At 33.9% G+C, this 16,149-nt stretch overlaps 1 protein-coding gene across 1 annotated transcript in view; it reads left to right on the top strand.

Moving 5' to 3' along the window:
* LOC126757001 (cell adhesion molecule Dscam2) overlaps positions 1 to 16,149 on the top strand; it is a 169,031-nt gene that overhangs the window by 76,219 nt on the left and 76,663 nt on the right. The window contains exons 4-5 of the mRNA XM_050470543.1: positions 2,304 to 2,483; positions 4,243 to 4,392. Coding sequence (XP_050326500.1) covers positions 2,304 to 2,483; positions 4,243 to 4,392 — 330 coding nt within the window. The remainder of the gene's footprint in view (positions 1 to 2,303; positions 2,484 to 4,242; positions 4,393 to 16,149) is intronic.

Below are 16,149 nucleotides of genomic sequence, written 5' to 3'. Positions count from 1 at the left end.
GATAAAAAAAATAATAGCTGTATTTGATAAGTGCAATTTTGGTGGCGCGTTGTTAACATTTTATGTAAACCAATCCTCAAACTCTCCAAAACATTAAATACTTTCTCATAACCTAATATTCAACTCTTTTCTATTGCGCTATATTTTTGCGAGCCTTGTTTTTTAATAATACATAATCACATTTTTAGTTGTCAATCAGTATTACGGCGCCGATATTTTAATGGAATATGTGATTAAGGGCAATTCAGCGGTACTCAAGTGCTCCATACCATCGTTTGTGGCGGATTTTGTGCGCGTTGAATCGTGGATTGATGAAGAGAACAATGTTTTGCGCCACAGCGACAATTATGGTTGGCAAAAGCAACAATCGAACTTGTTATGCACTCTAACATACTAGCTTAAGTAGTTTCCTGCTGATTCCCAAAATAAACCTATATTTTTACGCCACTCCTCTCAAGAAAGATATTTCTTTTTTGCTCTCATAACATTTTTTCTATTCTGCTTTTTCGTTCACTATTTGCATTTGGTTTTTTGCGCCCAACTTGTAGTCGTCAATCAATTTTATGAGGCGGAAATCATGACTGAGTATGTGATTAAAGGCAATGCTGCCGTGCTAAAGTGTTCAATACCTTCGTTTGTAGCCGATTTTGTGCGCGTGGAATCATGGATCGATGAGGATAATAACGTATTGACATTCTCCGATAATTACGGTTCGCAGTTTTTGCTTTTCGCAATTTAATTAGTGGTTTGATTAGTCAAAAGTCAGCTAATATTAACTTCCCACAAACCCCATCCAAACTTTACACATACATACTTACTTTTTCGTTTTTCTTTTCGTTACCTTTAAATTGCTTTTCAAAAACTTTCGCTTTTGTTTTAACAGTCGTTTCTCAATTTTACATAACGGAGGCGGAGAATGAGTATGTGATCAAAGGCAATGCAGCGGTGGTAAAGTGCAAAATACCCTCATTTGGAGGATCGGATGAATGCAAGCATATGGTATTTGCTTGAATGTCAGAATAATTCCGCGTGTATATCGTACTTAAGTTTGTTTTAGGTACCAACCTCCCATGTAACTACCTACCATTCCTTGCAATTGTTTCAACTGTTCCATTCATTTTATTTCTTTTAACTTTCTGCTTAACTTCTCTCCATTTTCACGTTTTTATCTACCGGTAAATGCAGTTGTCATTCAAAGCTATGAATCCGAAGCCGATAATGAATATGTCATACGTGGCAACTCAGTGGTAATGAAATGTGAGATTCCCTCATATGTGGCAGACTTTGTTTTTGTTGATCTATGGTTGGACTCAGAGAACACAAACTACTATCCGGGCACTGATAAGGAAACTGGTATTGCGAAAACATACCTCATACGAAAAAAAATTAAATAAAAATTAAATATGTTTCGCATGTTCCAATGTGTTCTTTCTGCATATTATCCCATTTCTCAATCAACACTATATTTTATTTGCGTTTTTCATTACATAGGCCATTTTGTTTTGTTTTCATTTAGTCGTGCATCAGTTTTATCAAACACGCGTGATCGATGAATTTGTTTTACGTGGCAACTCAGCGACACTCAAGTGTCTGGTGCCATCTTTTGTCGCCGATTTTATTACCGTAGAATCGTGGGTGGATGAGGATAGTGTTGAATTCATGCGCGCCGATAGCAATGAACTAATGGGTAATTTTTCGTGTGTTGAAGAGAAAGAAGTTAATAATATAAGTAAACCAGTAAGAAAACGTTTTGCGCTTGTTGGTTGTCAGTTGACATACTTTTTTTGTGTAATCTCCAACATCCTACTTCAGTTCCTTACCAGCAGTGCAGCGTTGCATTTTGTTTTAAAAATACGTTTCATATGTGTGAATTAAATTACAATTTCATTGTTACCAAATCACTGTCCCGTTTCCTTTGCAGTTGTCAAACAATTTTTTGAGTCACAAGTGTACGATGAGTATGTTATTAAAGGCAATGCCGCCATTTTCAAATGTCAAACGCCATCTTTTGTCGCGGATCATATAGACATTGTCGATTGGGTTGATACTGACGGTGGTGTCTACACAAAAACCAGCGCTGGTAGTTTTAATTTAAATTTCGATTAAGTTATATTTAATTTAAGGGGGATTTTCTAGTTTTCTGTTCCCAAAAGTTATACCAAACTCAAATTCTCTCACATATCTATTATTAATTAACGATTTTTATTTAATTTCATTACTGCAACATTACAAAACAACGCATCTCATTTTACCTTCTCCATTATGCTCCTTTTTTCTACTTTACATGCTCTTCCACTTTATAGTCGTTCCGCAATCCTATACGGTAAATGTCATGGATGAGGCTGTGTTGCGTGGCAACAGCGCCATACTCAAATGTCATATACCCAGTTTTGTGGCGGATTTCATATCAGTCGCTTCATGGGTGGAAGATGAAGAACGCGAAATTTTCACCACTAACGATGGCGTCGGGCACTTTGATAGCGGTAAATAATGCTGGTTTTGACAGTGTGAAATTGATAAAGGAATTACGTAATATATTGTTTCTGTTAAATTTGTTCACAAATGTTCCATGCATTATCCCGCTTCCACAAAAATCACATTGTCTGTCCCGTAAACTAGAGTCTGGCGCTGCTTTCAGTCTGTATACAATCACATTTTCGAGATGATTTGACTAGGATATTTACATAGGCTATTCGCGTTTTCAATCTGCTTTTATTCTTATTTTCTCTGCTTATTCTTACTTTATGTTTCAAGTTGCTTTTCATAAATGATTCCTCGTTCACTTTTTCTTACATTTTGTTGCTCTTCGTTTGTTTTATTTTATTTCGTTTTTCATTCCTATCCATTCCTTTAAACTTCCTGTTGTCATCCAAATATTCCAAGGGTTCGTCCAGCCTGCCTTTACCCACGAAAATCCCCCTTCATGTAGCATAGTTTTGTAGATTTTGTATTTATAATGTAAATAATTGTAACAAAAATGCTAATAACAATTAAATTAATTACTAAAAAATTATTGATAAATAAATTAACTGTAAAAATGTAAATATATACACTTCTGAAAATAAAAATATGTGAATGAAATGCATTTTATTGGCATTTTTGTTTCACGTTTCAATGCATGCTGACGTCATTTTTACATGTATAAGATTAACTCGCTTTGATCGCTTTTGCCGAGCAAATTTATTTCCATACGTAATAATCAGGAAACCATATTGCAAATATTTCATTTATAGTTATTTAATTTTGAAACATGTTAAAAAAGAATTATGCGATTGTCTGGCGTGTGTAAACACATCTTAAAGCGCTAGCCATTTACAAACCAATCGAAGTAATCGATATCGTGTCATCACTTTGGTTGACAGCGCAAAATTTCCGAATTTAGGTAAAGTGACAAAATAAATTTTAGAGCTTTGCGAAGTAAAATGATTAATAGAAAATATTGTGGATTAATGAAAACAGAAGCAAAACATATGAAGTTGCACTCAACTTTAAACTAACTACTAGTAAAGCAAATATACCATACAATATTTGTACATATAAATCTTTTTCCGTGCTGATTGTTACACGGGTTTCCGGTAAATGAAGTGGAAATAAGTTGTTCAAACAGTTAACGTATTGTTGTAAATGATTATATCAGTTACCGTTTAATCATAGTATTATATAGTATAATTAACTTTATTAACAAATTATCAAAATTAACTGAAAAACTATAGTGTGTTTTGCATATTTAAATTAGTTTCAAGTAAATACAAGTTTATCAACAATAAAAAAGGCGCTTGTTAAAACCTTTCAAATGATAATATTTGACAAAAATAATTATGATATGTATGTATAGTATATTACTATGGTATTAACAAAAAAATATTTTCGTAATAAACTTTTAACGTTTGACAACGGCAAATGCACTAAAGTTTTTCAAATATACATACTTATATACACAACTAAAAGCATGCTTTTATATACATAAGTATGTACTATATACTAAATTATCGTACAGAGCTACACTTTAAATAATAAGAGATTTTAGAACTGGAAGAAATTGTATTTGAATATAAAATAAATAAATAAAATTGTATATTTTGCCAAGTTAAAAAAAAAATCTCAATATTTATTTACAGTGTAGTGTTGCATGCGTATTTTTATGTAGCAAACGCAAACTCAAACGCAAGATATAAAATTTTCTAATGTATTGATTTTTTTCTACTCCTTACTATTAATTTTGTGCTGCGTTTTCGAAACCAGATGGTAAATATTTGGTTTTGCCCTCTGGTGAACTGCATATTCGCGAAGTGGGACCCGAAGATGGTTACAAAAGCTATCAGTGTCGCACCAAGCATCGTCTAACTGGTGAAACACGATTGAGCGCGACGAAGGGACGCTTGGTGATCACAGGTAAGTTGTAAACTTTAAACGTATTTTTAGTAGCGTAAAATAATTGTAACGCATAAATGGACGCAGTTAAAATTTGGTTAATAGTGTTTAGCAACATTTGGTATTATTGGAGCTTAAAAAGAATATTATTATTATTTAGATAATAAAGCCAGTAACATAGTTGGGCGCTAATTCATAAAAGCTTTTAAATAATAGGAACTCTACACCAGAAACAAATCGTAAATGAAAAATAAACTTTTTAAGATGCATTTTTGCCTTTAAGAGATAAATTTTGCTCCAGTTTGAAATAAGTAATATAAAAAGGTCTGATATTGCATGACCCGATTAAAACTAAAATTGAAACTAAACCTAATAACTTAAAATTGAAACTAAAAATCTAAACTAAAAATTAAAAAAAAAATTAATATCAAAAATTATTACATGAGAAATGTTTTGAAATTTTAAAAAGAAAAATGAAATAAATATTCGTAGTTTTAACTGTGTCACTTTAAATAACGGTAACTACGAAAATTCAGTTCTCACCTAAACTAAATTTAAAAAAAGAATAACAAAATAATAGTATTATGTACATATTTAATGGAAATGAAAAATATGAACTTTTCAAAATTAATTTAATGCTTACAAAATACAAATTTTTCAAAAATAATTGAAATATGTGAATTTGTACAAAAATTGTCAGGACTGGATTTTCGAATATTTGAAATAAAAATATTTTACCAAATATTATTAAAAATAATAAATTTATTTGCGTTGTATAATTTAATTATTCCTATTGGTTTTGGTAAAATGTTTTTGTTTTAGTTTTATATTGTACATACATATGTAAGTACATATCCTTATACTTGACCTTTGTGCTGCAACGGGAAGAAAATTGTTGATACTGTGGCCGAGTTTGAAAAACAAAATACTGAAAATGTAACAAAAGTTAAAAAGTAAATGCTAACTACTAACTTTGCAAAAAGTTGCCACACTTGTTGAATTTTAAAACTTAAACATTTTTATAATTACCGTTGCAGTTTAGGCTTGTAATATAATACAAAAATTGCATAACTGTGTACAGTTAAAAATTAAAAAGAAAATCATTGTTACTTTACAATTTTGAATTAGAAGAATTTTGCACAGTTATGCAATAAACAAGCGTTTCCAGCTTAAAAAATATTAAAGTTTTTCCTTATGTAATTTTTGAAATATTTTTTTATTTAAACTAACTTTTAATAAAAACACTCACTTTTATAAAAAAATTAAAAATATTTTTTCTGCTGGTAAACATATTAATAGTATATTGGGCCATATGAATTGTGAATATATTTTTATTGCTCAATATATAAAATATTTACTTTTAAGTTATTTGAAATATTTGAAGCAACAACTTTTTGATATAATTATGAAAAAGAAAAATCAATCAAAAAGATTTTTAGCTTAAAATCTTTTTCTTTGCTCCGAAGGAATGGCATGAACAATTATTTTGTATAAAAAAAGAAATATAAAAAAATGAAAAGTAAAAAAAACATTATTTAATATAATGAAACTATTGCTAAAGACTTATTTCAGCAAAGTTTTTAAACTGTTCTGTTAAAAAATATTCTGTATTTAAAATTTAACTAATCAATTAAACAAAAAAATTCTAACGGTAACATCAAAAAATTGTTGCTCCCTTAGCCTGCATTGAAAACTGCCTGAATGTTGGGATAGGGTAAACTGTTGCGCGAATTAATAATGCGAAATTAAAAAAGATAAATTCCGTAAGTAATAAATTTATAAAGCAATATTTAATGTTAAATTAAATTTCAAATGCATTAAATTTTTTTGCCTGACTTGAGCTTGAACATATGGAGCATTTACTTCCTGATTAAAAACAAAAAAGTAATTTGTTCGTTACATTTTGTGCCACTGTGCGCTGAGCACAGTACCTAAATACTAGCCAAATTCGCACCCTTATCCTAAGCAAAAATTTCAAAAGTGCAAGGTAAGTGCGCATTCATAGTAAATATCATACTTTTAAACTAAATAAATACTTTAAATATAACTACATTTTAAATGTGCAATAATTTATTGTAAGGCTCGCATAAATTTTTGAGCTCAGCCTATGTTAAATGAATATATATTTCTAAAAACTAATTTACAGAACCGGTTGGCAGGGTATCACCGAAATTCCCCACTGTGCAAACGAGCAGCAGCTTTACGGCGGCCGCACGAGCGGGCGTCACACTTCTGTGCCCAGCTCAAGCCTATCCAGCGCCAATGTTTAGGTGTGTCCCTGATTTAGTAATATTTTAGTTAATTATGAAAGTTATTTTGGTCTTTGGTGGTAAATAAAAAATTTCAAAATCATTCGAGTAGTCTATTTCAACACTCATACAGTTTTCGTATCTCGCTTTTACTTACCCTTTTTAAATAATATCCACCTTACCTCGTACATCGTATTTGTAGAACCTGTTGGTAGCGTTGGCCCACGTCTACTCTCCGGCAATGATATAAAAGTGATTATCACCCCTGGTAATAAATCAGTCACGTTACTCTGTCCAGCGCAAGCTTATCCGGTGCCAATATTTCGGTAAGCGTATGATTTGTATGCAGTCCTATCCCTCTCATAGTCGTTGATTGGGTTACAAAAGCCTTACAAATCAAATCGAGCTACTCAAATTAATAATTATTTAACTCAAACCGCAGTGTTTAACCTATTCCAACATCCTGTCTCTTAGCTAAACCAATACTTATTTTTTATATTTCTTCCATTTATGAAGTTTTAATTGTTTGCTTTAGAGCCTGTCGGTACCGTTGGTCCTCGTCTTACTTCGGGTGATGAATCACGTATCGTAAAAATAGATTTTACCAAAAGCGCCACATTGCTTTGTCCTGCACAGGCCTATCCGGTGCCATTGTTTAGGTAAAAGCATTTCTAGCATAACAAAAACGCATAATTAAGGTTATCCCAACATCAGTTGTATTCAATCAAACAAGGTTCGCATAATTTTCTCGACTTTATTGGTGTTATATTTGTTTTCTAGAACCTGTCGGCTCTGTGAGCCCGAAAGTTTTTGCAAACGAAGAGAACATAAAAATTATACGCGTGCCATTGACTCACAGCGTGACTCTATTGTGTCCGGCTCAGGCGTATCCAGTGCCAGTTTTTAGGTAGGCCAAAAAAAAAAATTGCAAACTCTGTTTTGATTGGAATTTGTATGCTGAGCTTGTTCCAACATTCAGCAGGCTTTCAAAAGCTTTATACATGGTTAAGACACCATATTAGAGTATACATTTTAAATGCTTTCTTCAGAGCCCGTTGGAAGTGTTAGCCCTAAAATGACTGCTGGTGATGATGCAATAAAAATTCCAAAAGTATCTATTGGACAAAGTGCAACATTAATGTGCCCAGCTCAGGCCTACCCGGTGCCAGTTTTTAGGTAAAATTTTATATTAATTTCTGTGCAAGCTTTACCCCATCCCAACAAATTTACAATTTTCTACGATATTTCATTATCCATTATCCTCATTTGTTTGTATGAAATGCATCAGAGCCCGTTGGTAGCGTGTCACCAAAACTAACTTCCGGTGACGATTCGCGTACCGTAAAAGTGCATAAAGGTCAAAGCGTTACGCTGCTCTGCCCAGCGCAGGCATATCCCGTGCCGTTGTTTAGGTAATGATTTTTTGAATTAACATAATTTTATAAAATTGAAGCAAGCATGTTTTTAGGCATTTTTATTCCAATCTACGGGCAGTTTTCCGAACACTTATGAACTATTCTCACTGTTAGTTATTTGTTATTGCAGAGCCTGTTGGTAGTGTTAGCCCCAAAATCAATTCTGGTGATGATTATAATCATATAAAGTCGAAGAGCGGTCGCAGTTTGAGCCTGCTTTGCCCAGCTCAAGCATATCCTACACCGATTTTCAGGTATTAGACAATTTTTCCCTCATTAAAGTCGATATTTGTAGTATTTTTGGATCACATTTCCCATTAACTACAAATTCGCAACTAACCCACGTTTCTACTTCAAAATTCAAGGTCCTTCACGATGTGGAGTTTGAACAGTTAGTAATGAGACAGTAGTATAAACATCGATTATTAAGTGACTAATAAGGCATGTTCACACGCATTGCAAATCGCTCTCGCTTTTAACTCTACTATCATTATTACAAACATTTAAATAATTTATTGAAATTTTCCAAAGAATTGTAGGCAGTTTTCAAGATTTTATTTGCACATAGTTACGATTTTTATTGCAAGAATTCTTTTTATATGCCCATATTTATAAATTCCTAGAACCTGTAGGCAGCGTCAGTCCCAAAATCAGTATCGGTGAAGATTTAAAGCACGTTAAGGGTAAACAAAATCAAGGTTTAAGCTTGTTGTGTCCCGCACAAGCATATCCGCAGCCAATTTTCAGGTAATATTTGGATATTCAATTATTAATGCAGTAGAATAAAATAAAAATTTATTATAAAGTGTCTGTATTAAAAAGTACCGTATCCCAGCAAATCAGTCAGCTTTTGACAGCGTTTAACTTAACCGTTAAAGAAAATTTCAGAACCCGTTGGCAGCGTTGCACCGAAAATCACATTTCTCGAACGCTTTAAAGTGAATCAAATTGCCAGTGGCAGCAGTAGCGCTATATTCTGTCCAGCACAGTCATATCCCGTGCCGATTTTCAGGTGTGTAACTATACACGCTCGCTACAAATCGTTTTTGAAAAATGCAAAGCATACTTTCAGGCAGTTTTACATAGTTTTCAACCACATAGATTACACAGAAACTATAATTTATCGGTAACTTTATTTATTTGTTAATCAGAACCAGTTGCCAGCGTACGTCCAAAGGTGCAGCTGCAGGACAAACATCAATTTATCGATGTCGAATTGGGTCGCAATTATGCCTTACTCTGCCTTGCGCAGTCCTACCCAATGCCTGCTTTTAGGTACAAATATGTAATTTTCTAAAATGTTTTAACACAATTTTTAGTGATTCTCCACTTTACCACAACAACATTCAGGAGTTTTCAGATACTATTTTGATGTTTTTTTTTATTTTTACAAATAAATACTTTTCCTATTTTTCGCAGAACCAGTTGGTAGCGTCAAGCCCAAAATTAACGTGCAGGACAAATTACAGACACGCGAAATCGCGAGTGGCGTTGGTTTTGCTTTACTTTGTCCGGCGCAGTCATATCCGACACCAGCACATAGGTAGTTACAGTTTTGCATATTTTCCGACAACACAAAACAAAAAAAAATTGGTTACAAGATCTGATCAAAAATTGTTGGTTATTTCCATAACTATAGGTGTTGTAAACTCTGTCCCAACATTCTGGCATACATTTAGGCGCATATTAGTTACTCATTTTCTTAAAAAATAGTTCATTAGTATTTTTATTCTAGAACCAATTGGCTCAGTGGCTCCCCGGGTCAATATTGAAAGCGAATTAAATATTGCGCGTGCTAATTTGGGCGAGAGTTTCAGTTTGAAATGTCCGGCGCAGTCCTATCCCATACCCGCTTATAGGTAGGCAACTAAATTACTTATAAATGCCTGGCTTATTTCTTCCGCTCGCTGACAGTTTCTTAGATCCCAACAGACAGTTGAAATTTTCTTATTAAATGTCTAACATAAATAATATATTTTTTCCTTTCTCCAGAACCAATTGGCTCTGTGCGCCCCAAAGTTAATATGGAAAGTGAACTTTCCAGTGTACGCGTTTATTTGAGTGAAAGTTTTAGCCTAAAATGTCCAGCTCAGTCATATCCGATACCTACATATAGGTAGGTTTGGAGTATAATTTTCGAATTTTTTTTTCTTTCAATACTAGTTTGAGTTAATATTCAGGCAGTTAGGTAATTTTGCAATATATTTTTATCAGTAATATTGATATATTCATTCAAAATGTGTAGAACCTGTCGGCAGCGTTCCGCCCAAAATGAATCTGCTCGAAAAAGTGCGCACCATGCAGGTGCCTCAAGGTGCTACTTATGCTATGCAATGTCCCGGGCAAGCATTCCCGGTGCCAATAGTCAGGTATGTCCCTGAAGCAATTGTTGTTTAGTTTACTGACGTATTGGGAAGATTATGGATTATATGATAAGGCTTTAAAAATACTAATAGCCACGTTGCCAAAATCATTCCAAAAACATGTTTGTATTCAAGAAAACTAAACATTTCCTTTAACGCAAGTATACTTAAGCATTCAGGCAAGTTTTCTATTAAAACCTTTTCATTTAAGTTTCTAAAAGAATCACATTTTATTGAATTATTTTTCTAGAGCCACTGGGTTCGGTGCCACCAAAGATACTTAAACATTAATGATAAATTCCTTTTGATGCAAGTCAAATTGGGTCATAGTTTCTCAATGCAATGTCCAGGTCAAGCATATCCCGTGCCGATTGTCAGGTACTTACTTACCATGAATTGCTTTATGTATTTTTAAAAAACAGATTTCCATGCACACTCTGCTTCTATCCCGACATTCATTATCAGTTTTTTTGTACACATTTTGAAAAATTTTCTTTCTCATATAGAACCCGTCGGCTCAGTGCCACCAAAGGTAACAAGCTTGCATGATAGATTCCAAGTTTTACAAGTAAAATTTGGCCAAGAGTTCTCCATGCAGTGTCCAGGTCAAGCATATCCGGTTCCTATTGTGAGGTACTTAAATCAAATATTTCAGTGTTAAATCTTTCTCTTATGCCAAAGCAACGTTCATAACCCTCTTTAAGCAAACACTCTCTATTTTTGTAGTTCAAGCAGTTTTCACCGCATTAAATCCTTAAGCATTTTTAATAGTTCTTATTGTTATTATTATATAATTTTAGAACCTGTGGGCTCAGTACCGCCAAAACTCACTAGTTTACATGACAAATTTCAATTTATACAAGTCAAAATGGGACAAGAGTATGCAATGCAGTGTCCCGGACAAGCCTATCCCGTTCCAATCGTTAGGTGTGTTTATATTGAGTAGTGAAATTTAGCATAAAAGTTTTGATTATTTGATCGAAAAATAATAATAAATAGTTTACAATCTCATCCCAACATTTACGTTGTTAAACCAAGTTGTCGAATACTTCAAATAAATTTATTTATTGCATTTTCCTTAGAACCGGTCGGCAGTGTTGCACCAAAAGTCGATACACGTGATGAGTTCACATTCGCTCGCACTCGTTTGCACACCGATAAAGCGCTCATATGTCCGGCACAATCGTACCCGGTGCCTGCTTTTAGGTAAAGTCAAACAGGTCAAAGGCACAGTTTAGACACACAATCTTGAGGTTTTGAGGTTATGTAACGGTACACAGTTATCGAAAATTAGAATAAGCCTAAGAAAGAGGCACTCCCAACATGAAGGAATTTTCAAAAATAATAATTTACAAAATAAACTATTTATATAAATTTCCACTTCGATTTCATACGTTCGCAGAACCGGTAGGCAGTGTTGCACCGAAAGTCGATATTAAAGATGAGATAAATTATGCACGCGCTGAAGTCGATCACAGTTTTGCCTTAATTTGTCCAGCGCAGTCTTATCCGGTACCGATTTATAGGTGAATAATGGATTGATAAAATTAAAAATTGTAATTTTTTTTGATAATCTCTTCAGCTACGCTTCATGGTTAAAATGTGTGCTATGTTGCATAGTTTCCATCCTAAGCATTCAGACATTTTTCAAAATAATTAGGGTTTTCACATGGTCTCATAAAGTTATAAGTTATACCGATCCGAAAACAAAGCGTTCAGAGTTGTATTTGCAAAACTTATTTTAGTATGCAATCCAGCAACAAATTTTTTAAACTAGTATAAACATTTATGATTTTATGATTTTACGATGCTTTATGATACGTTGTGAGTACCCCAAATGTATGAGGCTCATAAATTAAAAAATTTCAGAACCCGTTGGTAGTGTAGCGCCGAAAGTGGATCCCAATGATCGCATTAAATGGGTTGATAAACCGGCTGGCAACTCTTTAAACTTATTCTGCCCATCACAATCATATCCGGTGCCGATTTATAGGTAAGCCTTGGTGCATTATATGTGCGAAAATGTGTGAAATTCGTAGTGAGCTTTAAAAAGCTTTAAACGAGAAGGATCGGAATTATATGAGCATAGTCGGTGATCCTTACGGGTTGCACTTTACTCCATATGTGTATGTAAGAATTCGGTTAGGTCTACTTTTTATTCAATTAAGTCTACCAATATGCGTATGTATGAATTCCATTCTTATAAGGTTAGGTCTATTTTTTATTCAATTAAGTCTACTTAGTAGCAAATAAGTGTTCAAACTGCTTATAAACAAAGTACATCTCAACTTGCTTGCAACTTTCCCAACATAACGGCAGTTTAACTTACTGAATATATCAAGTCAGTTCTCAAAGTCCTTGTAATGATTATATTACAGAACCGGTGGGCAGCGTCGCACCAAAAGTAGATGTCAAAGATCGCATCAATTGGTTGGATAAGCCCTTGGGTAAAGCTTTTAGTTTACTCTGCCCGGCACAATCATATCCAATGCCAGCTTATAGGTATGTGCAACATTTATACAGGCGGTTTTCATTGCAACACAAGCTTATTTATATTTGTAGGATTTTATGTTAACTGTTTCAGAACGATTTTTCAGAACCCGTCGGCTCAGTAGGCCCTAAAGTGAATATGCATGACAAAATGGATTTCGGCATGCGAAAGTCCAATACTTCAATGAGTTTACTTTGTCCAGCACAGGGCTTTCCAATGCCAGCTTTTCGGTAATAATTTGTAAAATTATTAAATTACTATGAGTTGACCGCTAAAACGCTTAAACCCTAAACACGCAGGCAGTTTTCTTTATATGTTTTGCAAAAATTTTAGATATTTAAAATTACAAGTTATAGTTAAAATACTATTTCAGAACCCGTTGGCTCCGTTGCTCCAAAAGTCGATATTAATGATAAAGTCAAAGTGGCATTTACAAAGGAAAATGCTTCATTAAGTCTGATTTGTCCAGCCCAAGCTTTCCCGATGCCAGCCTTTAGGTAGGATGACAATTGATAATAACCAATAACCGTGAATTTCACTTTAGAAGCAACTCATAAAAAGTAGAATTTGCTAATTAAAATACAATATGTCACTTAAAATTCGTTTCATCGCTCATCTCTTTCCGATTAGCTGTCAATCGATTAAATTTTTTTAATTAGATAAAAGGTCAAAAAAAGATGTGAGTGTCGATTATTAATAGGCGAATTTGAAATGGTTCTTATAGAGTTGAACAATTAATTATAGTCGTATGCCGCACGGCTTACTATTCCCAACATTCTATAGGATATTCAAGTTGTGCTATAATATATCATACAATTTATTTTGTGCGTTATAACAACTTCATCGCTATTTTTCCTTAAAATTTTGCAGAACCCGTTGGCTCTGTAGCGCCCAAAGTTGAAATGAACGACAAATTGGGTTTTGCTATACGTCAAGCTAATGCTTCATTGAGTTTGCTGTGTCCCGCTCAAAGTTATCCAATGCCATTTTATAGGTGAATATTTGAAAATATATATCATATGCTTTATTGCCAAATAGATAGATGATGGAGTTGCCTAAAAGCGCCCATACAGAGGTGCGTTCGATCGGTATGTGTGCGCTTGCGGTTTATCGTGTATGGGCTTGTTCGCGTAATCCATGTTCGCGAAAATGTTTGATTTTTTACGATCGGTGCGCAAACATGTTTATCGTGTATGGCGTTGTCGGCGCATCTCATTTCTCTCGTGTCGCCGAACAGTGAAGATCGCGGACGATGGCAAGTGTTAAGGGCTTCAAAAAGTCGATTTTTTTGAGGATTTTTCTGGGAGGGAAACAAATTATTGATTCAAGCGAAATTTCTAGGCTTTATAGTTATATATTTGAACATCTTTCGCAAATTTTTTGGATACGAAATCTTTGATATTCTGCCTTTGGGAAGCAATTGCCCGATGCATCTCGCATGTAGGGAAACTGGGGTACCTTTGACTTTGGGGCACATTTGACTATGGCATTTTCGAAGTCAAGCCAGTAAAATCAATCGCATTTATAAATTGTGGTGCAGTAATTGATTTTATTCAATATGTTGAACCAGTTAGTGTTTATACATTTTGGTGAAGCAACACGTGTTTTTCTCTTTTCTTTGCGTTCTGTGTTATTTTGTGGCAGTGATATGCAAGACATTTGTGAAGTCAATTGAACACCATTATAAAGTGCTAAGTGAACTTAACTAGTATTATTATCAATAATTTTGAAAAGATTTGGAAATTTAAGAATAAAAGAATTGAAAAGGTAAGAAAATTGAAATTTCTAAAGTAAACTCAGTTGGGGTACATTTGACATTTTTGAAGTAATGAATGCACTTTATTCAATTTAGTGTTGATATTCAGCAGGAAAATGGTACGCAATTACAAAAAAAAAGACTAATCAGGGTGCCATAAATGAAGATAATATTAGAAAGGCAATAACGGATATCAGAAATGGGACTGAAATGCAAACTACAGCTGCCATCAAATACGGAATAAATAGAACAACTCTAATCATGCGTTTAAAACATAAGGCACCTTCTTTCAGATTCTGGCAATGATAGCAGCTCTGATGATTATTTTAAATTTCAATCGAAATTCACATCTCGCCAGACATTTAATAAGCAACAAGAAACCGATATTTGTGATTACGTCAAGAAATGTGCTTTTTATTCTTACGGCTTAACTTATCAAACTTTAAAAAAGTTTGCATATGATTACGCTAAAGCTAAAAATTTGGTTAAACTGCCTGGGAAAAATCCAAAGAAGCTGGAGAAGATTGGCTTTGCGGATTTCTTAAAAGAAATGATTCTATATCTCTTCGTAAACCTGAAAAGATCAGTTTGGCAAGATTACGCGGTTTTACTAAATCAGCAGTGGAAAGTTTTTTCAAAAACCTTACTACGTTGTTTGAAAAGTACTCATTTCAGCCAAAAGATATCTATAATTTGGACGAAACTGGTTTAACTACCGTGATGGAGCCTATTAAGGTAAGATAGGCTTATAAATTTAGTCGTATTTTTAGCCTGGTTGAAAATACACGTTAATGACTTTAAATAACATATTTCTTCTCTAGATTTGTGCTGCAAAAGGACAACGTTCTGTTTCTCAAGCATGTTCCGCTGAGCGCGGCAGCTTGGTTACAATCGTTGGCATAGTTAACGCTGCGGAAATCGTTAGCCTTCGGCTTATATATTTCCTCGTATTTCAGTGAAAGATTCGGAAATGGATGCATGCCCGGTTCGTTGATATTGAATACAAAATCCGGATGGATGATTTCCGAACTCTTTGCAAATGTGCTGAAACACATTAAAAACTTTACAAGTTGAAAACCCAATTCTAATTCTGCTTGATAATCATGCGTCACATTGCAGTTTGGAAAGCATTAACTATTGCGCCGAGGCTGGAATTGTATTACTTTCTTTTCCTCCACATACATCCCATTGTCTACAACCCTTGGATGTATCAGTTTTCGGACCCTTTAAGCAATTTTGTCGCAAAGCCTTTAACGATTTTTTAACCACAAATCCTGGAAAACAAATCATATCGACCTTAACTCAACAACGATTAATATTTTCCCAGAAAACATAATGAACGGATTCAAAGTAACAGGAATTTGTCATATTTTTCAAGATGAAACATTTGCGCTGGAGTCTGTAAAGTTGAACGCGTTCATCCTGATAGATCGATGATATTTACAAAAAATCCACAAAGCAACCTATATTATAACTCACCATGTCGGAATCAGCGCAACTGCAT

This window comes from Bactrocera neohumeralis, chromosome 4, assembly GCF_024586455.1.
Source record: "Bactrocera neohumeralis isolate Rockhampton chromosome 4, APGP_CSIRO_Bneo_wtdbg2-racon-allhic-juicebox.fasta_v2, whole genome shotgun sequence".
In the NCBI taxonomy this organism is placed as follows: Eukaryota; Metazoa; Arthropoda; class Insecta; order Diptera; family Tephritidae; genus Bactrocera; species Bactrocera neohumeralis.
This window is presented reverse-complemented; position numbering and strand designations above follow the sequence as displayed.